Raw genomic sequence first — 23,434 nt, 5'->3', positions numbered from 1 at the left:
TTTCAAAACTACACTTGAGCAGGAAGCACCATGTCGTCATTCTTCCACATGCATATGTATCCGTAAACCAGCTGCACAGCGACGCTGTCGGCTGTCTCCCGGCTGCCCGCCAGCCACGTCCGTCTCGTTATTTCCCAAAGTTTTATTGATGTACAGCCTGTGTTTGATTTAACCTCGGCCGACCTTACCTCACATTTTTTTGTGACATATCTCTCACCTGGGCTTTAGTTCCACCTTGACCGGGGGGGGGGGAGCAACAGACCATAATAAAGCCAGATTTACACGCGTTGCAGGCGTAACACGGCTCCCGGTGCGTGCATGCTCGGGGCACTGAATGTCCTTTCCTCATCACATTGATCTACTACTCTACCCTTCTTGGTTCTCACACACAAAATTCTTCCTTCATCCTCCTTAAGCCATCTACTCGTCTATTAATATTTTTCATTCCTTGCTATCTCCACCACTACTTGTTGCGGATCTCAACCTGCTATCATATACATCATACCAAAAGACGACCACACGTAATTTTAGTCGTGCCACATCAAAGGGCTGCCGGCACGACGCAATACAGCACACAAAGCACAATGGCCGAACAAGTGTCCCCTCTGGCTATTGTCGGCCTCGGTGGACGGTTTCCAGGCAAGGCCACCGATCCGCTGAAGCTCTGGGAGATGTGCTCCGACGGCGAGGATGCCTGGACAGAGACGCCATCAACAAGATTCAATCCAGAGGCTTATTACCATCCAGACCAAGCCCGAAATGGAGCTGTTCGTACTGTCCCTTGACGAATCCCCGCTCTATTTCCCTATGGAGTTTTACTGACACCTGCTGCAGACCAATGTCAAGGGGGGCTTCTTCTTGCGCGAAGATGTGGCCCGGTTCGACGCTCCCTTTTTCAACATGACCAAGGCAGAAGCAGCAGTACATTTGAATTTCCCCTCCCGATTTCACTAGCATAATGCTCCAGACTGACACGATCGCAGTCTCTTGACCCGCAGCAGCGTCTTCTACTCGAGGGCACATATGAAGCTCTAGAAAACGGTCAGTTCGTGCTTACAATCCACTCACTTGCATCGCCGCCACTACCTTGCCTCGCCTAATCTCACCTCTGCATCACCTCCCCTCCTCCTCGTTGTCTACGCCTTTCGGCCCACACCTTCCACTTCTCCATTTGCATTCGTACCCACATACGCCCAGCCAAAGCTGCATGCAGCTCCATGCTAACATGTATAGCCGGGATACCACTGGACCATGTGTCGGGGTCGGACATGGGCGTCTTCGTCGGCTCCTTCTGCTTTGACTGGGCCAAGATCACATTACGGGACCCAGACGCCCTGCCGCTGTACCACGCCACAGGGTCGGGGCAGGCGATGCTGGCAAATCGGGTGTCGTACTATTTCAACATGCATGGGCCGTCAGTGACGATGGATACGGCGTGCTCTTCAAGCTTAGTAGCGCTGCACCAGGCGTGCCAGGCTTTGCGGGCAGGGGAGTGCAGCGCAGCGGTGGTGGCGGGCGTCAACTGCCTGCTGTGCCAAGACTCACTGGGCTCGATGAGCACAATGGGCTTCCTGTCACCAGACGGGCGGTCTTACACGTACGATAGCCGCGCAAACGGATACGGTCGTGGCGAGGGCGTGGCCGTGATTGTTCTGAAACGGCTGGACCGAGCGCTTCAAGAGGGCGACGCCGTGAGAGCTATTGTGCGAAATACCGGTGTCAACCAGGACGGCCGCACGCCGGGCATTACCTTTCCAAGTGGCACTGCCCAGGCCGCGCTGATCCGCCGCGTATATGCACAGGCCCGTCTCAACATGGCGGACACGTCGTATCTCGAGGCCCACGGAACTGGCACGCAGGCCGGCGATCCCATAGAGGCCGGCGCACTGCATGAGACATTTGGCCTCGCACGTGCAAGCGCTGGGAAGGGGCCTCTTGTTGTCGGTTGTGTCAAGACGAATATTGGCCATCTGGAGGGTGCTGCTGGTGCAGCCGGCCTAGTCAAGACTGTGATGATGCTAGAGCGCGAGGCCATTCTACCCAACGCCGGTTTCCGGTCTCCCAACACGAAGATCCCGCTGGCCGAGTGGAATTTAGAGGTTCCAACAACCCTGCGTCCATGGCGGGATGTCCTGGCGACATCCTCGCAGCTGCCCCGAGGCCGCTTGCCCGTGCTGCGGGCATCAGTCAACGGCTTTGGGTACGGCGGGACGAACGCGCACGTGATCCTGGAGAACGCAGCAGACTACATCCACACGTGCAGCATGGCGGCAAGCATGTCGGGCTTCCGGCACGGCCACAGCCTGTCGCTAGATAGCTCATTCAGCACGGCAACTAGCGCGTCTGTGGCGCGGTCGCACAGCGCGGCTTCGTCGACATCATCGCCACCGACAAGTCCCATTGCTGAGTCAGCAATGACTAAGGAGCCTTTGCCAGTGGAGGCAGGAGCGACGGTCGAGCAATCAGCAGCTGCAAAACTCATCCAAACTGCCAAAACAACATCAGAAGTAGAGGCGGAAACGAAGGCCGAAAATGGAGGTGCACTTCCTCTGTTACCAGAGCACCTGGCGAGGCTCAATCGCTCGACACCCAAGGAATCTTTCTCCAAGGCAGCGAAGCTGAGAGTGCCCCATCTGTTTGTGCTGACGGCAGCCGACGAAGCAAGTGGCAAGACACAGGCGGCCCAGCTGGCAACGTACATGGAGGAGGCCGACAAGCCGGAGGAGCTGCAGCTGCTGGAAGACCTGGCATTTACTCTGGCGACACGGAGATCTGGACTGGCATGGAAGGCAGCAGTGGCCGCAGCATCGGGCGCAGAGCTGCGAGAGGCGCTGTCAGGACTGCGGTTCCAGCAGACGGTGCCATCATCGAGCAAGAAGATGAGAGCTGGCTGGGTCTTCACCGGCCAGGGCGCACAGTGGTGGGCCATGGGACGCGAGCTGGCACGGACAAGCACAGCATTCAGGGTATCCCTGGACCGCAGCGCAGCGGTACTGACATCGTCGGCCTTGCAAGCTGACTGGTCGCTGGACGAGGAGCTGCTGCAGCGCGACGCGGAAACGTCACGGGTCAACGAGCCGGCAGTCAGCCAGACGCTGTGTACGATCGTGCAGGTGGCCCTGGTGGACATGCTGCGGGCCTGGGGCCTGCGGCCGTCGGCCGTGGTGGGCCACTCGAGCGGCGAGATTGGTGCGGCGTACGCAGCCGGACTGTTGAGCCACGAAGCGGCTGTGGCAGCGGCCTATTTCCGGGTGCCGCTCGACTCCGAGGCTGCACAGGCCTGTCGCGGCGGTATGGTAGCGCTAGCTTGCTCCGAGGCCGAGACGCTGGCCCTTCTGGACGGTCTGCAGCGCGGCGGTCGTGCCGTCATCGCCTGCTACAACAGTCCGCAAAGCTTCACGGTATCGGGTGACGATTCGGCCGTGGACGAGCTCGTGGACGTGTGCAGAGAGCGTGGGATTCGCCACCGCAAGCTGGTTGTGGCGTTTGCATACCACTCGCACCGCATGGCCGTCGCGGCCGAGGACTACCGCAGGCTTCTGCAGGCCAACCGCACGGTCATGCAGACCATTGACGAGCGGCAGATAGCCGCAGACGATGGCACAGAGGCGCCGGCAGTCATGTTCTCATCAGTCACTGGTGCCAAGCTGGCACCCGGCGCGCTGACGGCCGACTACTGGGTCGACAACCTGGTCAACCCGGTGCGCTTCACCGAGGCACTGATGGCGTTGTGCAAGGACGGCGGCGGCAAGGGGCCGGCCGTAGATGCTCTTGTCGAGGTTGGCCCGCACTCGGCGCTAGCTGGACCGATCCGGCAGATCCTGCAGGTAGACCCGTCGCTGGGCAGCAAAGTCGGCGTGCTGGGCGTGCTGCGCCGTAATCAGGACGCCACCGAGACGGCACAGGCACTAGCAGCGGCACTGTTCTCACGGGGCCTGGCCATCGACATCGCGGCCGTCAACAAGGACGCACGAACGAGCCCGGCCTTTGGTCCGCCAGGAATGATGGCACGGCTGCAGACCATACCGCGACTGCTGACTAATCTGCCCAAGTATCCGTGGAACCACGCGACGGCGTACTGGGGTGAGCCGCGCGAGAGCTGGCGGTACCGGACGCGGACACACGGGCGCCACGACCTGCTAGGGGCACCAGTGCGGTTCGGCAACCCGCTGGAGCCGCGATGGCGGCAGTGGATCCGCACGGCCGAGACGCCATGGATACGCGACCACCGGGTGCAGGGCCTGGTGGTATACCCGGCAGCAGGCTACCTCAGCATGGCCATAGAGGCGGCGCGCCAGACGGCGTCGACGACGGCGGAGGATGGGGTGACGATTGCGGGCTACGAATTGCGGGACGTGTCGCTGGGTCAGGCGCTGATCGTGCCGGACGACACGGGCGAGGTGGAGGCGCAGATCAGCCTGCGGCCTCTGGCCGAGAACGCGCAGGACAACTCGACCGTGTGGCATGAGTTTTTCGTGTACTCGTGCAGCGACAGCACGCACAGCAGCACGAATCCGATGGGCACGCCGGTGGTGGACCGCTGGTCGGAGCACTGCCGTGGACAGATTGCAGTGCGGTGGAAGACCAGCGAGGCTGCCGACAGCGATTTGGTGACCGACATGGATGCGCTACGGCGCGAACGGGCGCGGTTGGATGCGGCTGTGCGCGCTGAGACGGAAGCGCTTTGCACACGGGATGTCGACCTCGTTGGGCTGTATGCGTACTGCACGGCCATCGGGCTGGAATATGGGCCGACGTTTGCGAACCTGACAAATGCGCGCTCTGGACGGTCGGCGACGGACGACTCACGACGCATTTCTGGCACGGTGACAGTGCCAGACATTGCGGCCGTGATGCCGGCGCACTACCACAGCCCGATCGTGGTGCACCCGGGCACGCTGGACGCGTGTCTGCACGGGATCATGGCGTTCCGCGAGCTGCTACAAGCGGCCGTGATGCCAGTGTACTTTGGCTACATGTATGTGGCGGCCGAGCTGGGCCAGATGGATGCCGGCGATGCGCTGGGCGTGTATCTCAACGTGAAACGCAGCGGGTTCCGCAACCTCAACATCGAGCTGACCGGCTGGAACGGGGCCGAGCAGAAGACGACGGCGGCAGCCGCTGGTCCGCTTATCCGCATGGAAGGCCTGCGCATGACGTCGTTGGGTGGCAGCATGGGTGGCAACGGCAGCAGCGGACTGCCGTCAAAAACCTATTTCCAGACAGCATGGCGGCCAGACCCGGCATTTCTGACACCAGGTCAGTTCGACGCGCTGTGCGCGCACCTGATGCCGGCCGAGGCCGAGACCGAGCTGCTGCGTCGGCTGGACCAGTCGTCCTTTTACATGGCGGACGGAGCGCTGGCGCAGATCCCAGCCGACCGGGTGGCCTTGCTCTCGGTCAAGGGCCGCAAGCTGTACGGCTCGCTGCAGCGCCAGCGTGACGCGGTACTGCGGGTGCAGGCCGAGGAGGTGGCCCGGAAGGGGGCTGAAGCAGTGGCGCGGCGAGCAGTGCACGTGAGCGATATGGCGTCGTGGCCGAACGCGGCGGCGGAAGAGCGGGCAGCACAGCTGGCTGAACTCGAGCAGACGGCGACGGCTGAGGGCCCGCTGCTGGCAGCGGTGACGGCCAGCATGCACAAGATTGTGCTAGGCGAGGCGGATCCGCTGGAGGTGACGATGAAGGGCGACGTGCTGGGACGGTACTACGCTCTTAACCCGCGGATGGCGCGGCAATACCAACAGGCGGCCGTGTTTGTGGACCTGTTGGCGCACAAGAACCCGGCGATGCGAATTATGGAGATCGGCACAGGCACTGGTGGCGCGACGCTGCCGCTGCTGGAGGCGCTGGGACGTCCAGACGGAGCGTCCGGCGGGACGGTGCCGCGGTTCGAGACGTACGACGTGACCGACATCAGCTCGGGCTTCTTCGAGGCGGTGCGGGCCAAGACGCGGCCGTGGCAGTCGCAGGTGCGCTTCCGGCGGTTGGACATCGAGCGGCCGCCGACAACGCAGGGTTTCGAGGCCGGAACATACGACCTGGTGGTGGCGGCCAACGTGCTGCATGCGACGCACAACATTAGCCGCACGGTGGCACACGCCCGCAGTCTGCTGCGGCCCGGTGGGCGACTGCTGCTGATCGAGCTGGTCGTCGTGCCGGAGCAGCGCGTGTGCTCCGTGGCGACGCTCTTTGGCATCTTTGACGGATGGTGGAAGGCCGAGGAGGCCCACCGGCAGGAGTCGCCTCTGCTGGCCGAGAGCCAGTGGGACGAGGTCCTGCGGCAGAACGGCTTCTCCGGCCTGGACGCGGCCGTGTGGGAGACGTCCGACGTGGCGACGCATCAGGGATCGATGATGATCAGCACGGCTGTGGCGGAGATGACACTGCCAAATGAGACGGTTGAGCCGTTGAAAGCTTTCGCAGACATTAGCAAGCTGAAAGAGGTGGATGGATGGACAGAGCTTCAAGCAACACCAACGATCGAGACTGTACTGGAGGCCTTTCCGGAATTGGCGGAACACACTGTCATGGCTTCCGAGCCTGTGGTGGCTGTCACAGCTGATGTTTCGAATCACGTACCGCCAGACACCACACTCCCTCCTGTCGTCCTCGTCACGGACAGCGCAAGCCAAACAGCATGGCTGCAACAGGTCGGCCAGGCACTCATGCCGTCCTTGTCTTCTCCGGTCATGCTAGTAGACGAAGCCGAGCTCACGATCCCAGACGGCCACACGGTCGTGTTCTACCAGACAGATGCAAGCACGCTAGGCGCGCAGACGGCAGAGAGCATGGAATGGATGCGGCGGCTGTTTGTGCGGCCAGCCGACACGGCAGCAGCAAATGTGCTGTGGCTAACACGTGGAACGGCGAGCGGCGAGAACGCGCCCGACTTCTCGCTGGTGCAGGGGCTGATGCGAACATTGCGGGTAGAGCTGGGCGGCCGGCTAGTTCACCTGGACCTGGAGGTAACAGAGAGCAGCGCAGACATCGGTACCGTGGCACGGGTGTTTGCCCAGTCGTTTGGGCGGACGGGCCAGGCGGACGAGGACAGCATTGCGAGCACGATGGAGGTGGAGCTGGAGCTGGCGGTGCGCGAGGGCATGGTGCACCTGCCGCGATACGTGGAGCAGGAGACGACAGGCGAGTACGTGGCAACGCGAATGGGCCGACGACACCTCGTGGACGCACCGGCCGTGCAACCGGGCCGCAATCTCAAGCTGGAGGTGGGCCAGCCGGGCCAGCTGGACAGCCTCTTCTTCGACGACGACACACGACTGCTAGCAGCAGGCAACGACAACGACAATGGCCGGGCAGCCCCGCTGGCCGACGACGAGATCGAGGTGGCCGTGCAGGCAGCCGGGGTCAACTTCCACGACGTCATGGTGGCCATGGGCCAGCTGGCGAACCGCAGCCTGGGGATCGAGTGCGCGGGCATCGTGACGCGCATCGGGGCACGAGTGAGCAGCAGGCTGCAAGTGGGCGACCGGGTAGCAGGGCCAAGCGATGGGACATTTGCCACGACGGTGCGACTGGCGGCATGGCGAGCACAAAAGGTGCCGGACCACGTCAGCACGGCAGCAGCAGCCGGACTGCCGATTGTGCTGTGCACGGCAGTGCACTCGCTGCGGGTAGCGAGACTTGCAGCTGGCGACACGGTGCTGATTCACGCAGCTGCCGGTGGGCTTGGCCAGGCGCTCGTACAGCTTTGTCAGCAGCGTGGAGCAACGGTGTTGGCGACAGCCGGCACGCCGACCAAGAAGCGCTTTCTCGTCGAACGATGCGGCCTGGCAGCCCACCACGTCTTCAGCAGCCGTGACGCGTCGTTTGCCGAGGCAGTGCTACAGGTCACCGGTGGTCGTGGTGTCGACGTGGTGTTCAACGTGCTTGCCGGTGAGCTGCTGCACGCGTCTTGGCGCTGTGTCGCGCCCTTTGGCCACTTTATTGAGCTCGGCAAGCGCGATCTGCAGCGCCACGGCCGCCTCGACATGGCCCCCTTTCTGCGCAACGTCACCTTTGCCGCCGTCGACCTGATCACCCTGCTGGCTGATCGACCAGACTATGGCGCCCGTCTGTGGGCTGAGAGCATGGATCTTGTCCGCCAGGGCGTCGCTCGTGTGCCCGAACCCCTGGCCACCTATGCCCTGGCTGATGCCATCTCCGCCCTACGCACTATGCAGGCTGGCCGTCACATCGGCAAGCTCGTCCTGGTCGCAGACTCGTCTGTGACCCCGTCTGTGACCACGACAACAAACCCCAACATCCTCGCTCGCGTCATGTCACCCCGCGTCCCCCGCGTCCAGCTCCCTGCCGACGCCTCCTACCTCCTCGTTGGTGGCCTTGGTGGCATCGGCCGTGCCCTCGCTGCTCGCATGGTCCACGAGCTCGGCGCCCGTCACCTCATCTTCCTCTCCCGCGGCGGCATCACCAGCGATGTCGCTGCCTCTACCGTCGCCCGTCTGCGCGCCGCCGGTGCTCACGTTCTCGCCTGCAACTGCGACGTCGCCTCCGACCACCAGCTCGCCGCCGCCCTACAGGCCGCTTCCGAAGCCGGCTTTCCCCCCATTCGCGGCGCCGTTCATCTCGGCCTCGTCCTCGAGAGCGCCCTCTTTCAGGACATGTCCTCTGCCGCCTGGAACAACTCGCTCGCGCCCAAGGTCGCCGGCACCTGGAACCTGCACCGCCAGCTGCCCGCCAACCTCGACTTCTTCGTCCTGCTCTCCTCCATGGTCGGCATCATCGGCAACCCCAGCCAGACCGCCTACGGCGCCGCCTCCGCCTTCCAGGACGCCTTTGCGCGCTACCGCCGCCGCCGCTGCCAAGCTGCCACCACTATCAACCTCGGCATGATCACCGGCATTGGCTACGTCGCCGAGCACTCCGACGTCCAAAAGACCCTGCGTACACACGGCTTCGACGAGATTGACGGCCCTGAGTGTCTAGCCATCATCGAAGCCGCCTTTTCCGCCCCACCCGACGCCACAAACGCCACAAACGCCACGCTTTCACACCCCAAATCAGCTACAGCCTCAGCCACAGCCACGTCCATGCCCCTGCTCGATGCCAACATTCTCACCGGTCTCGGCCTCGGTCGCTACACCGGCGGCGACATCCACCGGCCTTCCTACCTCGAGCCGCGCTTCGCCCAGGCCCGCCATCTCGCTCAGTCTGCCACTGACGCCGACGCCAACAAAGGCCAGGGCACCGCTGATGCTGCCGACACCGCCACCCAGTCCATCCGCGCCCGCCTGCGCGCTGCCGACGCCCTGTCCGACATCCTTGCCCTGCTCGAGGCCGCTCTGCGCGCCAAGATCGTCTCCCTGCTCATGCTGCCGTCCGAGGATGACCTCGACGTCCAGAAGCCGCTCAGCCAGTACGGCCTCGACTCGCTCATCGCTGTCGAGCTGCGCAACTGGGTCGCCAGCGAGATGGAGGCCACCGTCCCCGTCCTCGAATTTCTTGGCTCCCGCACCGTCCAGTCCCTCGCCGGCTTCATCGCCCGCCAATCCCGCCTCGTCAAGAAGGAGCTGCTGGCCACCGAGCATTGAGAATGGCCGCTCCTCTTCGCTCACTGCGTGGTCATACAACGGCAATGTTTACGATACCATGATAATCACGGCGCCAATAGAAATTCTCGATCAATATACCTGCTGCGTACTCGTCACGTTTTCTACCTATGCAGACGTCTTCTGCCATCTAGAGCAGTATGGCCTTGAGCGGCAGCTTCCTGCTGCTGGACCCCACATACACCGTCTTCGTGTAGTTGCTGATCACCCAGTCCTGGAGCACCGGATCCCAGTTGCTCAGATCCCGTCGCGTAATATCAGCCGAGAAAAGGCCCGCCTGACCAGCCCCCAGATCTCGCAGCCGCTCAAAGCCGCGCAGCACCACCGGCGGGTCGTTTGGCCCTCCCAGCGACACATACAGCTGCACCACCTCGTCGCCTGCCACCGGACCCGTGTTGGTCACCAGTGCCGACACCTTGTACAGAATCTCGTACAGGCCCTCGTTGCCACCCGGCGTGTTCTGACTTGCGGCCCGAAGGAGTGGCTGCGGAGATCCGTCCGTGGCGTGGGCTGGAAGGAACTCGTCTGCCGTCTTCCCGTAGTCTGGATCCTGCGATGCCTCTTGCGCAGACGACGATGTGTTGAAGTAGGGGTATATGTACTGCCACACGTACGGGAATGACTGGCTCGGGAACATGTAGTCGCTCAGATTCGTCGACGCCCTGGTTGTGTTTAGGCTAGGCGCTGCCCCCGTAAACCCCTGCGTTGGCTTGTACGGTGCAGCGCCTGTGTTCTTGAGCACCGTCAGGTCGCAGTAAGAAAAGCTGGTGTAGCTCAAGCCAAAGCCAAACTCGAAAATCGGAGTTTGGTTCGTGCGATCGAAATGTCGGTAGTCAATGGCCACGCCCTCTTCAAAATCCACCTGTGGCACATCTGCATTGGGTTCGTACAGTACGTCTGTACCATAACTTGCGCGTGTCTTTCCCCATGTAAATGGCGTCCGTGCCGCTGGGTTGACTGCACCGTACAGCACGTCCACGATCGAATTTCCCGACTCTTGCCCCGGAACACCTGCCCATACAATGGCCGTGACATTGGGTTTGCTGTACCAGTCACCCACTAGCACGGGGCCCGTAGAGTGAATGACGACGATCGTGTTGTTACACAGACTGCTGACCTTCTCAATCAAGGAGTCCCCGTCATGCCACAGCGTCAGGTTAAGGCGGTCACCCACATTGCCATCCACTTCGATGTACCCCTCGCCCGAGTCCGCGTTGACAAACACGAGGCTGGTGACACCATCCTGCGACACCAAGTCCTGTATGGCAGATGTCTGGTAGTTGGACAGTATGCTCTGGTACATGCTGCCATCCTTCAGCGCCTGGGCCTGCAGAGCGGCATCAGGTGTGACCAAATACGGAAAGTTTGCCGACCCAGAGCCCCAGGCCATTCCCAACGTTCCGTTATCACATCCTCGGTCGGAACAGCCATTGGGACCCGCCAAATTGGAGCCGGCATCGTCGCCGATAACCGCCAGAAAGTGCGGTTTGTTCAGCGGTAGCGCGCCGTTGGTGTTTTTGAGCAAGACCGTTCCTTTCGCAGCAATTTCCCGAATCAGTGTCCCGTGATCTCCTCGGACATCAACGTGGTGGTTAATCTGCCCGTGGCCGACGCCCGCAGCATAATGGATTGGTCCGTATGTGTCGAGCGTCCAGGAGTCGAAATTAATGGGAATCTGTCCTCCGACAGTATTGCCCACCTTGAAGAACGCAGCCATGATTCGCGTGGCCATGTCGTCAATACGCCATTCTGGCAGGGTGCCATTTATCACAGCCAAAGTCAGATTGGCTCCCCAGAAGCTATAGCCACTGTTGAATTCTGTGTCGCCGGGCATTGTCATGTCTAGACCAGCCAGGGCGCTCGCCGCACCAGAATGCTGAGCTTGCCAGTCTGACATGACAAATCCCTGGAAGCCAAGCTCGCCCTTCAGCAAGTTGTTGAGAAGCTTGGAGTTTTGGCAACTGTATGAGTTGTTGACCTGGTTGTAGGAGCACATGAACGATCCGACGCCCGCCCGCACCGCATCCGCAAACGGCCAAAGATAAAGCTCGTGCATCGTAACGTCGTCTATGTTGGATGAAACCGATTCGGCGATATTGTATCCAAAGCCCAGCGCCTCGCCTGCCTGGCGGAAATGTTCTGCGATATGTCAGTAAACGCAGTGACAGTTCGGGCAGGCCATTAGGCAAGACGGTTGTGACCAACCCTGCTCGTTTCCGATAAAATGCTTCGCACAGGCTATAACTCCAGCGTCTTGAATTCCACGGATAGTCTCAGCAATGCTAATGCCGGTCAGTACTGGGTCGGGAGAGAATCCCTCCCAATTGCGGCCGCCCTCAGGAGATCGACCAATTGGTCCAGCAACAGGACCCAGCTGCACGGTGACGCCCTTGCCACGGTGCTCCTGACCCATGGCCAATCCACGGGCGTACAAGAGTTGGCGGTCGAAGGTGGCTGCAGCGGTCTGGCCCGACGTGAAGACTGAGTTGTAGTCCGTATCACGCACGCCAACGGGTGAGTCCTGCATGCAGAACGAGGTGAGCCCCAGGCGGGGAACAGAACCGACCTGGCCGACGCATTGCTCGCCCTCCCATCTGTATCTGTCAGAAAGGCGACTCCGGTGGAGATAAACAGTCTCGCAGCCAGGGAAACCCACCCTACTCCTGTCGTCAAATTGACCTTTTCCAGGAGAGTCATCTGCGACACAAAATCCCTAGCCTTGACGTATGCTTCCGTCCAGCCATCAGCACTTGGATTCATCCATGGCGACGGGTAAAACGGCAGCGATTCTGCAAGGCCACCACGCTTCGTGACGCCAGAGGGTTCATCTCGGTTGCGGTATACATGCTGTTTAAGGTCAGCATAGGTGCTGGCACAACCAGCGAGGGCTGTAAAAAGAGCAAACCACATCATGGTGGTAGAAGATGGCCCGGGGTAAAACAGTATGCAAACAGAGGTCCAAGCTGAGCCAAACGATGACAGATGAGGGGAGTCAAAATGTGTAATTGAATTATTTGGAAACTCCAGTGATAAAGACGCCGAGAATCAATGCTGTCTTTTGCCAAAGCAAGACACAGAACTTATGTAGCCCCGTGGAAGAAGGGTCGCAAAAGAACAAGTCTGTTGCACTTGCCTCTCGTGGGCTGGCAGACCTGGCGTACGCGGAAGGAGCGACCGAGCTGCAGCCGGTCACTAATAGCACAGCAATAAATCTCACGCTGATCCAGTGCATTCTTGAAGACGAGCAACAAGTCTCCTAATTTAGTATTTCCCCCACAACGTCGCGTTTCGCACTTTGGGATAAAGGTACGCTTAGCCGGCATATATAGAAAGGCAAAGTCGGCGGTCAGAGGCTTCGTGATCTACAGGCACCTGTAAAATTAAACAATCTGACGAACAGGTGATAGATGTTGTTGTCAGACACGATGTAAGGGTAACAGGGATATCCAGAGAGCCAAGCCGCCTCCTCTTCTACCTAAGCTGGGATCCGACTGGCTCGGGGTTTCCCGATTTAGGCCGCAATGCAGCACTAACACGGTACCGAAGCAACGGGCGTCATCCTACAAAGTAAGTGCACCCACAAAATTGAAGCAAATACGGAGTAAAGAGTACATCTTTTACGTTTCTGTCAATCTGAGTACTAGCGTACGGTACATTACCAAATACTGTGTCGAGAAACCGGAATTCATCACAACTCCACTGCATTGAAGCCCCACCGCGTGCGGAGCCGGTGGCTGAGATCGGCCCGTTTACATCGGCGCTGGAACCCCGCGCTTGTCTTGCCTCCTGCTTGGAGTCTTCCCGTCATCGGCAAAACAGCAAGCGTGCAGATTGCTCATCGCAGAACTGTAACATCCTGACGAGAAAGCAGGGTCGTGTCGGCCGGTATGTGGAGCAATAAGGGGCTTTCTACTCCGTATGGTCAGCTATTACCTTACGGAATGCAGACCATAAAAACATAGACACGGTTCCCACAGGCTTAAGCTTGGTTGGACCGCATTCCATTTTCATGCCTCCCTGCTTTGACACTGCTGCTACCTCGTACTCCTTACGAGTATCTGTATCGTGATATATGTTGTGCGTACGTGTCATTGCCTGTACTCTACTTGTACAGTGTGCTCAACATTTCTCTTATAAATCACACTCATAGGAAGGGCGCCAGTACGAGTACTCGTGCTTAGTACGGTGTACGGGAGACCTTTGGGGACGATCTGGAGAAACGGGGTATGTGGGGGGCGTAATACGACACTGCACGGAGTACGGAGTAGTATTGCCGAAACGCGAAGAGTCCACGTGCTGAGGTCATAATATCCTTACGTTGTAAAAGGGGGGAAAGACGAAAAAAAAGGGACGACGAGAATGAGATGGTTGCGAGAGAAGGGGAATCACAATTCCGCAAATCGGAGAAGACCTGCGGTGGCGATCCGAAATAACCCACGCCATGCTCGTACTCGTACGAGCAAGGCATCTTATGGCGCATGGAGTATGTACGATACGGAGTACGGAGTACTACTCCGTATACTACGTAGTAAGACAAGGAGGTGACTAGAATACTAAGGATTGGCGACGTTACGACACCGCACTCATCTCCCTGCTTTCTTGTTCAAGCACCAATACAGAATGTCGTCGTATGGTATCTCAAAAGGTTGTACTCCGTAAGTGCAGAGTATTTGTCTCTCGGCCAAATAAATTTCCCCGTAGATACATGTGCTAGAACCGCTGCACCGTCACGTCTGCATACATGTGTCTGGCCTCACACCACACCGGTTTTGCTTCTGCTCAGACACTCCAGGTTGGCAACATCGTGGACAGACGGAACTGCCGTGTTCTCGTACTCGTATTCCCCGGGAGTCCAAGCAGCCAGATGTACCCACAGCCCCGAAGGCCTTCCGTCGTGGTCCTCGTGTCCGTCTCCCATTCTTCACCCTCGCGCACACAACCTCACGTGGCTCTGGTTGCTTCCTTCCTTCGTGCCGCCTAGTACAGACCTGGTACGATGTGCCACCGCACCCGCTTCTTGTACTCTTTCCAGGCTTCTCCATACTTGCGCGCACACTTCTCGTCATCTCGCATGTCTCGATGCACCAGCAACACGGCAAAGTACAGCACGTAAAAGTACGTAAATATCATGCCCCAGCCCCGAGCCATACCGCCGACGACATGGCGCCCATCAGCGCGGGCAAAGACCGCTTCGCCGGGGTGCCCGCCTGCTGTTGTTGCCGCCTCCTCTGATGCCAGGATCGCATAGCCCGCGAGTCCGGTCGGCAGGCTGTACGGCCAAGCCTGGATCCAGTCTCCAAAGTAGTTGATGTGCCGCGCCACGCCCCACCACCCCGACACGAGCAGCTTCGACCCCGTGTGTGTCTCGATATATTTGAGATGCGCCACGCGAGGATCGTCCGGGTTCGTCCGAAACCGGTTCTTCTCCATGTTGGCCAGCCGGAAGATGGAAAAGCCAGTCGCCAGCACTGCGCCCATGATGAGCACGCCGAGCCAGCCGAGCGAGACTGGATGTGCAGCGAGGTACCGCGTCTGCTGTGAGTACATGAATGGCACCCACACCAAGTCACCAAAGGCCAGCATCATGCCGAAGCCGTCAGTGGTGATGTCGATAGTGGTCAACAGCGCCGGCTCCATCACCTCGCTGTCCAGCACGTACAGCGTCTGCACGGCGGCGATAAAGACAATGCTGTCAGTCACAAAACCAAACGAGCGATACTGTTTGGCCACAAATGCAAGGTTGAACAGTATCCAGCCCAGCATGCCTGGGCGCAACTCCATGAACGACTTAATGTCAAACTCGCCCAACAGAGGTAGCGTCACGCGGGGATTGAGCTCCCGTCCAATGAACCAGTCATACATGACGTTGCCAGACTGCCCGCCAGCGGCCAGCTCGCGCAGGTCTCGGTTTCCGGGGACGACGCCGAAGCTGCGCACGTAAACAAATGTAGCCAGTGTCAGCGATATCAGAATGTTAGTCGTCAGCAGCTGCACATAGTTGTCCGTCATAAAAGTCCACAGCGGAAATTCGGCGCCCTGGGCGACTGTTCCCGCCAGGCAGATAACAAGCGTGAAGAGGGACGAGTTGAGCGCTGTTTGTCAGTCTGTCTGTCCTTCTCTGTGCCTTCCACACCTCCCTATCCGACCCTCGCCCACTCTCTTGACATACTGTTAAACTTGTACTTGAGCCGGCCCCCGTTTGCCAGCACGACGCCCTCGCCCACCGTCCCTGGCAAGACGCGGTAGAGAACTGCGCTGAAGAGATAGTATGCCACTGTCCAACCAGTGATGCGCCAGCTGACCAGTCCCCTGACGCCTTCCGCCGGCCAGCCCACCTGACACTTTAGTGTTTCGGGGTCCAGCGTCGTAGGGTCGAGCAGGGAGGGCGCCGGACAGCCAGAAATGTCGTTGCAGGCAAATGTGAATATGTAGAGAAGAATAGGCAGGCCGAAGCTGACGCCAAAGGCACCTATGCTGTCAATCCTCGCAGTTAGCCAACAATCTCCACCGTACGGTACTTTAAGCTCTCCCAAGTCATCAGGTTAGAACATACGGCCCACCGAACTCATATCCATGGAAAGCTTGTTTTGCCGCACCTGCAGCTGTCGCTTTTGCCATTGTGTGCGGATCGGCGCAGGGTGAGATGTTCTTCAGTCAAAATGCAGTATATAAGATGAAATATAGATGTGATCCGCGCGCCTGGTACGCAACCAGGCAGTCCCCCTTTGTAATATATGTTTTGAAGAGGGGGTTTCCAATATCCCGGGATCTTGACTTCCGCGACAGCTGATGGTTTTGCTGCTCGAGCTGGAACAATTGTGGCTAAGTGTTCAGATCATAAGCAGCCCCATACCCTTAAGTGGGTCCCCAGAGCCCAGGACGTTTGAGTGCTAGTATCCCGCTGACGACCAAAACGGGTTTACGCGAGTACCAGTACGTGCAAGCCGGTACCCTTTAAGAGGTATCGTACTCCGTACTAAAAGTAAGTTGCCTTATTTTTTAGAGCTACCATTTGGGCTCGCTAGACACAATACGGCGTGCATACAGAGGGCAAGATATACTCGTATGGCCCTTTATCGATCCGTGGTATAAATAACGAAGATTAAGTGTTTTGAAGCACGTGTCAAGTAACGAACCAGCGCAACTACTTTTCAAATTCAATTAAGAAAGACAGCAGCTTGGACACAGTCAATTTCATAAAGCTATCTTTGCGGTAAAATACAAAGCAATTTAAGCCATGTACAGAGACCCTTACCTACTATGTAATAGTAGTTATTAATTTGTATCTTACTTCGTAGGTCTGTGGGGTCTAATTGTAGTTGCACAAGTTTTGCCAAGGGCAAGCGGTCGTACGCATGTCCTCAGAGTTATGCAGGGCCTTCTGCGAACACTGCTGCTTCAGAGCTCAGAAAACAAGGCTATCACGGCAACTTGCATGTGTTAACTGTGCCGAGATTTTGCGAGAAGGGGGGAGGCACGGAACAAGGGAGGACTGTAGGAGAGAACGAGATGTACGGTGGCAACAAGCATTCTACCGAAATGAGATGGGGGTTTTTAATAAAATAAAATAAACAGCAAAAGACTTTCGGGCATGCCTGTGGAGATTTATGACACAATTCAACCTCTTTGGATTTAGCTGACTGCAAGCATAGAAGTAGGAGCTTTAAAAGGATGACCGGTATCCTACGAGTAGCCACAGCATGGACTAGGTATTCGAAATTCCACCAGTGGAGAAAAAAAAATCCCATACTTCGAGAGTGAATTCGTTTTGATCTCGTAGTTATGTACGGAGTACGGAGTATTCGCATGGTATGTGAATCTGACATTGCTGACAGGTTGTGAAGCGCCAGCCAGCCTCATATTAGAATGGATACGAAGCAAGTTTTATGGAGTACTCCGTACATCTTTTCGTGCAACCTACTAGGTGACTAAGGATAGCCCCGCTTATTTTTTACAAATTCCCAGGGCCGGAAAAAAGAAGGAACAAAAAAATTAAAGTAGGCCGAGGAATAAACGCATCCGTTTGTTCTGCACCAGCAGCAGCTGTGCGTTTGCCTGGTTCGGCCTCTTAACCTCCCCCCCTTCTCCCCAAAGACAATCTTTTTCAGGCTGGGATTTTTCCCGCTGCTTGAAAAGACGCAAGAACAAGCTGGTGGCGTTGCCAACTTCACATCATCGTTTCCGTAAGTTTTGTTCTTGTCTGGTTGCTCCCCACCCCATACCACTTCTCCCTCATTTGGCTTGAAAATAAAAGCACATCTATTATCCACACCCGTTCATTTATACGTCACATCGCCATCAGCCCTATATCCTCTCTCCCTGTCATTTCCTCTTTTTATTCTTCGGCCTATTGAGCATGTAAAAGTCCTAGCCGACCGAAGTTGGTGCCATTTGAGAATCCCGCATGACGAAGTGGATAGCATTATCTTCATCAGCCTTTCACGGTGCTTGTCACTTGTACTTGGCCTTGTTGTGTCCTTCCCTCTAGCTGACAGTCATACTATAGCTTCATGCGTCTTTGGCTTTGTTGCTTTCCAAATGACCCTCGTCGCCTACGACTATCACGATAACCACACCTCGTGTTAGCTGTACCAAAACGGAGTATTACCGCACTGAAACGAGACATTACTACATCACAATGAGTCCCTCAGCCGATGAAGTACCCACACAGCGCTTGGGTATCAAAAAGGCATCCAATACCCGGCCGACAGTTGTCCCTGCTATACCTCTACCGTTTGTTGAGAAGCAGCGGCAGCAAAAGCAGCGGAAAAGACTACAGCAAGAGCAAGGCGATCTTCTCGGTCAGCACCAGAAACAAGCCGAACCTGCATTGCGGGTTCCTAAGCCAGAGTCTTCAGTGTCGGTCCCTGTTGCCCAGCCAGCCCCTTTCGTCCTTCCCGCCGACCGTGGCGACGCCAGCAACATAACAGCTAGCTCAGAGTCTTTACTGACGGCAACGACAAGAACATCAAAGGACACTGGTGGGGGAGTACCAAGTGAGTATGGTAGCTAAATTGCTTTTTGGGTCTGCTTTTTGGGTCTGCGCCTGTTAACCGCAAACCTCAGATGGTCGCTCGATTTCTCGCCCTTCCACTAGCCATGACTACCGAGACTTCGATATTGTGCATCCCCACGACGTTGTCGTCAATGCCACCAGCCACCTCGATGGCCTTCCTGCCAAGCAAAATATAAAGCTTCAGAAGCCAACAGATCACCAAGCAAGCCTGAACAACGGAAGCATATACTTTGGTACCAGTCATGGATCAGAAGACACTCTGCCGCCGCCGCCACATGACGCCCACATTGGTGTCCCACCGCCTGGTATGATCGGGTTACACCCATCTGTGTACATGCCCTATAACATTCCCAGTCCAGGAATGGGCGGCTGGCACGGCCCTTCCAGAATGGCTCCATCTAGTGATGTAAATGGCTATACTTCGACAGCGAGCTTCAATACTTCCACACCTCGAAGCTTCCACGGTTCGCAATCTCCTGACAATGTGAACATCACCTCCGGTACTCATGGCTCTCATGTTTCCAACAACGGACCTTTTCCCCCTCCAGATCTTCCCCTTCACAATGACACTCGTCCTACAATACTGTCTCCGCCGCCGTCATCTCTGCATTCGAATGGCTTTCCCGGCATCGGCCTTGCCAAGGGCGACATCTATCCCACGGAGGGTGCACATCACCTTGGTCTTGAATTCGTTCATTTTTTAGAGCAGCAGCTGCATCAGAGTTTTCACGACGCCCGATCAGCCGACTGCTACCTTATGCTTCACTTTCCAAGCAAAGTCGACATTAAAGGAGGCCTTAACAGATCTACGGGGAGGGATGCATCTTCAAAAAGCGGGGCACTTATGGGCGGCCCACCATTGCTCTTTATGGGTCATCGTGCAGCCCTTACACAATCCCACACCATCTCCCAAATGCTTCACAGCGGAAACGGCGTAACTGTACAAACAGGATCGTTTGGCTATCCTGTTCTTGTTTTGCACGTCACCTTAGGTGACCCATATATCACAGCAGACGCATCCTTTCAAGCACTTCGCAGTTTGTATGGGCTAGCTAACAACGATGTAAACGTCACCACTGCGCATTCACGGGTTCAAGCTATGGATATGGCAATCTCCAACTTAGTGGCTGGTTTCCTCTTTATGTTGAACAATGTCGAGATGGTTGGCGTGGAACAGGCCTGCCAACTCCTCGGATGGGATACGATAGAGAGGGTGTTGGCATTCTGCTTGAATGGGTCTGTGCTACCGAACACGCCCACAGTGGATCACGACATGTTTGGTATACCGTATCCCCAGGCCGAGTTTCGCTATGCAAGAGGAGCCGGCCAGAACATCCGACGGCTACTGCACAAGGCTCTGGATTTCATTATCTGGAATTTTCCGGACGGATTCGTCATGCAGGAAAGCAGCGAGCTAGCTGATACAAGCCCGGTTCCTCTTTCTCGGTTCCCTTGTACGAGCCCGAAGGAGGTCCCAGTTGAAGGGCATCACGCATCGTGCATGCCCTTTAAGCGAGACGCAAATCATGATTACCAACTGCGGAATGACCAAGATACGTCGAAGACTTTTTCGTCTGGGTCAGTTAGTCTTCCGTCCAGAACAGTGGACTTGCGGTCGAAACGCAGCCCACAATCGGAAACAATAGTGTTTGGCGACTTTTCGCCAGCACAGGGGAAGAAGACAATGTCGACATGTCTTCCACTAGTGACTCCTAATGGAACACATAAGCCGGGTAGTATTCCGCCATCCCAGGCAAACAGCACAGCCGCAATCCTCTCGCGTGTACTTTCCGGCATTCCTTTTGGGTTTGTGAATTTTATCCTTGAACATCCCAACCTCGGTTGGGGTAGCTCCAACAGCTCGCTACCACTAGCGCTCGACACACGAAGGGCAATCGCTCGTGATCTCGTCGTGGAAAGGGAGTCTCGAAGGCAACGAACTGTGCACGAAATTCGTGAACACACGTCTGTTGATCTGGATGGCATTCTCCCCCGCATATGTAGCCCTTCCCCGCCGCATCACCAAGACTACACCATGGATGGTTGGGATGCGTTGGGCTGGAAGGAAGCTTGCCACAATGAAGGGCCTGGCCTTGTGCGTATTTTGCAGCAGTCTCAGCCAGTGGCCTTATAAATACAATTTGGCCGCTCGCATCGATCCTACGCCAAACTTCTCCCGCCTCTGATACAGGACAAAAGCGGTGTTTCGCTTTGAGTCTTCCGGCTGTGGTGCTTCTTGAATGTCATTTGTCCCACATTTGTCCCACTACCCCAAACACCAAACGGCCTTTTTTGCAGGAGCCACTGATTCGGTTGTTTTGATCAACTTGTCTTCCTTCCTCCGTGTAAGCCGTTGTCGCTATTTTCTTCTCATTGTATTTTTTATTTATGCATTGCCTTACGGTGTTTGGTTTACATTGGCTTGCTGAGGGAGGGTAATAGGAGGAGCGAAAAAACACACGTTGTTGCGACGAGACATCATCACGAGGGATGAGGGAGACTCCACATGGGGAAACGTGGTATAAAAAAAGGAACGACTCATTCAGATCAAATTGCAGTGTGCGGACGATAACTAATTACGGGAAGGCATGTCATTCTCTTTGTTGATACCCACGGGGCCTACTTTCTCATTTCTATCTCAAATCATAAACAACAGCTGGGTTTAGCTTTAAGTAACTAAAGCTCAGAAGCAAATGATTAGCATACGTTGAGTTTTTTTTTTTTGCCAGAACTTTTATCACGACGACGTCACTGGGAAACTGCTTTGCACGACAGAAAGGCCTTTTCGTTTCATTGTAGGCTTCTGTCGGCATTGCAGGTGAGAATATACCTTCTACGTGATGAAGAAGGATGTCTGACTGGGCCCGGGTCAGTGTGATAATGCCCAGCACATTTTCTCTTTGTGCGTTAGTAACCCGAATGGACCACCGCAGCCAGCTATATTAGGAGCATTTTGGCTAGAAGCTGCCACCTAATATTACTCCCTTCCGAACAATAGACTTTGGGGTCTGATAGAGATCCTCATACCAGCGTAGTCTTTAGCATTAGTAAATAGTGGTCAGTAACTCATTAGCGAAAAGTAGCCATGCAGTTCATTCCAGCAAAAGAAACCCCTTTCCGTAGATGTATCAGGAAGCACAGTAGTATATCGTCTCATTAAGAATCCAGCAGGTGATGCCACATGTTTTAAATCGGCAGCAGAGGCGGTGAGAAGCTACAAATCTTTGCCCGTAAATGTAATACATCAGACAGTCATTTTTAGGTTATAGAGAAGCACAAAATGCCGTTAAGACTGGCAAGCTGTCGCAGGAACTAAACTACAGCTAGCCAACAATCAATCAAGCGTTTCCTACTCTAGTATCTTATAAAGCGTCCGGCTCCTATGCCTGACTGGTGACTGTGGGAGTTGGTTTATGTATCTCTTGATGCCACCGAATCAGTAATATTATTCCAGACTATAACTAGCGATGCTCAATCCGAGCTATCCTCATGTCCTCCTATGCCACCCAGTACGCTCCTAGCTATCGAGGTTTTTCCAACAGTGGCCTCGCCTCGCCCACCAGACCGGCCAACTACAGCATTTGATATTTAGGTGAAACGGCTAATGCCACTGACTTTTTGATAGTCTTAGGCTACAATTATGCTAGCTCTTAGGATACTGATGATGACCACCATGCGAACTTCTGAACTCCACTAAGTTGATCCCACAATGTGCGCCGCCGCCTCAAATAATTTAGGGGTTTGGCCTCTTCAAGGGCCTTTAGTTTTGACCCGGGATCCGACACAATTTCATCAGTCTCATTCTGCTAACGCCTCTTGTTAAAAAGTCAAAAACACCTGGCCGATGTGCAAAGATGGGATCGCATACCTTCCTGTGGTAAACGTGTATGTCTAAATTTCATCTCAGCACCTCTCTTTGCAGATTCGGTCCCACAATTCGACTTCTCGGTCATCATCGTAGTTTTTTGTTGTCTAAATTGGCAAGGCTGTTGCTGTCATCGTCATCTAGGTGCCTCACCTTCGCCTGATCGGCGTCGAGCTCGTTGAAGCCCCCTTAATACTTGTTTCTCAGCTTCAGGCCAGTTGTCGTCTTGGTCGTGTATGCTTCGCCATTCTCTGTCATCTCAACGGCGCGCACAACGAGGAAAGTGCCGCTAGCCACAAGCTCCTTAGCTCACAAGATTATAGCCCATGAGAATCGTGCAAACATGAAGTGGCACCGCGATCACGAGGGAGACTGGACAACAACACTCTGAAAAGCCGGCATGTAGTCGTGGGAAGTGAGGCTGATCATAATTCCAACAAAGACGCATGGGTCGAAGGCAGTGTTTCGTTTCGCTACAAAGGCAAAAATGCGCTAGTCAAAGTTATTGTGGACATCGTTGCGCAACTTCAAAATGTTGCTTGATCCGTGTATGTACGTTACAGACGAGGATATACCTCCCATTCAATCGTAGCGAAACCAGGCTTCTTCCTTTTGCGGAAGCATGTGTGCCCTCTCTAGCGAGACTGTGAAGAGAGATACGGCACAACGAGTGCTGGCAGGTGCACTCTCTGCTGTAGCCTCGTACTCGACCTAGGAGACGCCGCTGTGGGGAAACTCCCAATCAGCAAAGTTCAGCACAATGGGATATCTAGTGGTAGGATCTTAGCCGACAGAGATACGTTACTCGTTGTGCGTCAAAAAGCCACCTATATATGTTGGCTGGAGACCTTGTTAGTCTAGCGTTATGATGCCGCCCATGGAAAGCGTTAGCAGCAAATTTTTGGCATGCCAGCAAGGCCGTGTGGTGGTAGATACCCCAAGTGCCCGTCGACAGGAAACTGAGATACTTCGCGGCAAGGTGATTAGCAT

General features: G+C 56.2%; 4 protein-coding genes across 4 annotated transcripts; 2 read left to right on the top strand and 2 right to left on the bottom strand.

Moving 5' to 3' along the window:
• Window positions 1–584: 584 nt before the first annotated feature.
• On the top strand, window positions 585–9,545 carry CMQ_2404 (polyketide synthase; the record flags this gene model as incomplete). The annotated part of the gene is made up of 4 exons (XM_014316362.1): window positions 585–767; window positions 835–921; window positions 984–1,041; window positions 1,234–9,545. 4 exons carry the CDS (start codon window positions 585–587, stop codon window positions 9,543–9,545), a joined length of 8,640 nt encoding a protein of 2,879 aa, XP_014171837.1.
• A 148-nt stretch (window positions 9,546–9,693) lies between these two features.
• Window positions 9,694–12,476, bottom strand: CMQ_2389 (beta-glucosidase 1 precursor; the record flags this gene model as incomplete). Its single annotated transcript, XM_014316347.1, has 3 exons — window positions 9,694–11,702; window positions 11,769–12,157; window positions 12,220–12,476. The coding sequence occupies 3 exons, from the start codon at window positions 12,474–12,476 to the stop codon at window positions 9,694–9,696; spliced, it is 2,655 nt and encodes an 884-aa protein (XP_014171822.1).
• Window positions 12,477–14,540: 2,064 nt separating this feature from the next.
• CMQ_2157 (c-14 sterol reductase) lies at window positions 14,541–16,181 on the bottom strand (the record flags this gene model as incomplete). The annotated part of the gene is made up of 3 exons (XM_014316115.1): window positions 14,541–15,655; window positions 15,733–16,037; window positions 16,117–16,181. 3 exons carry the CDS (start codon window positions 16,179–16,181, stop codon window positions 14,541–14,543), a joined length of 1,485 nt encoding a protein of 494 aa, XP_014171590.1.
• A 2,020-nt stretch (window positions 16,182–18,201) lies between these two features.
• CMQ_2307 (uncharacterized protein) lies at window positions 18,202–20,713 on the top strand (the record flags this gene model as incomplete). Its single annotated transcript, XM_014316265.1, has 2 exons — window positions 18,202–18,559; window positions 18,630–20,713. 2 exons carry the CDS (start codon window positions 18,202–18,204, stop codon window positions 20,711–20,713), a joined length of 2,442 nt encoding a protein of 813 aa, XP_014171740.1.
• Between the last annotated feature and the right edge of the window lie 2,721 nt (window positions 20,714–23,434).

The sequence above is a fragment of the Grosmannia clavigera genome, assembly GCF_000143105.1.
Source record: "Grosmannia clavigera kw1407 unplaced genomic scaffold GCSC_156, whole genome shotgun sequence".
NCBI classification, from domain to species: domain Eukaryota; kingdom Fungi; phylum Ascomycota; class Sordariomycetes; order Ophiostomatales; family Ophiostomataceae; genus Leptographium; species Leptographium clavigerum.
Note: the sequence above shows the minus strand (reverse complement) of the source record. Positions and strands in the feature narration are given on the sequence as shown.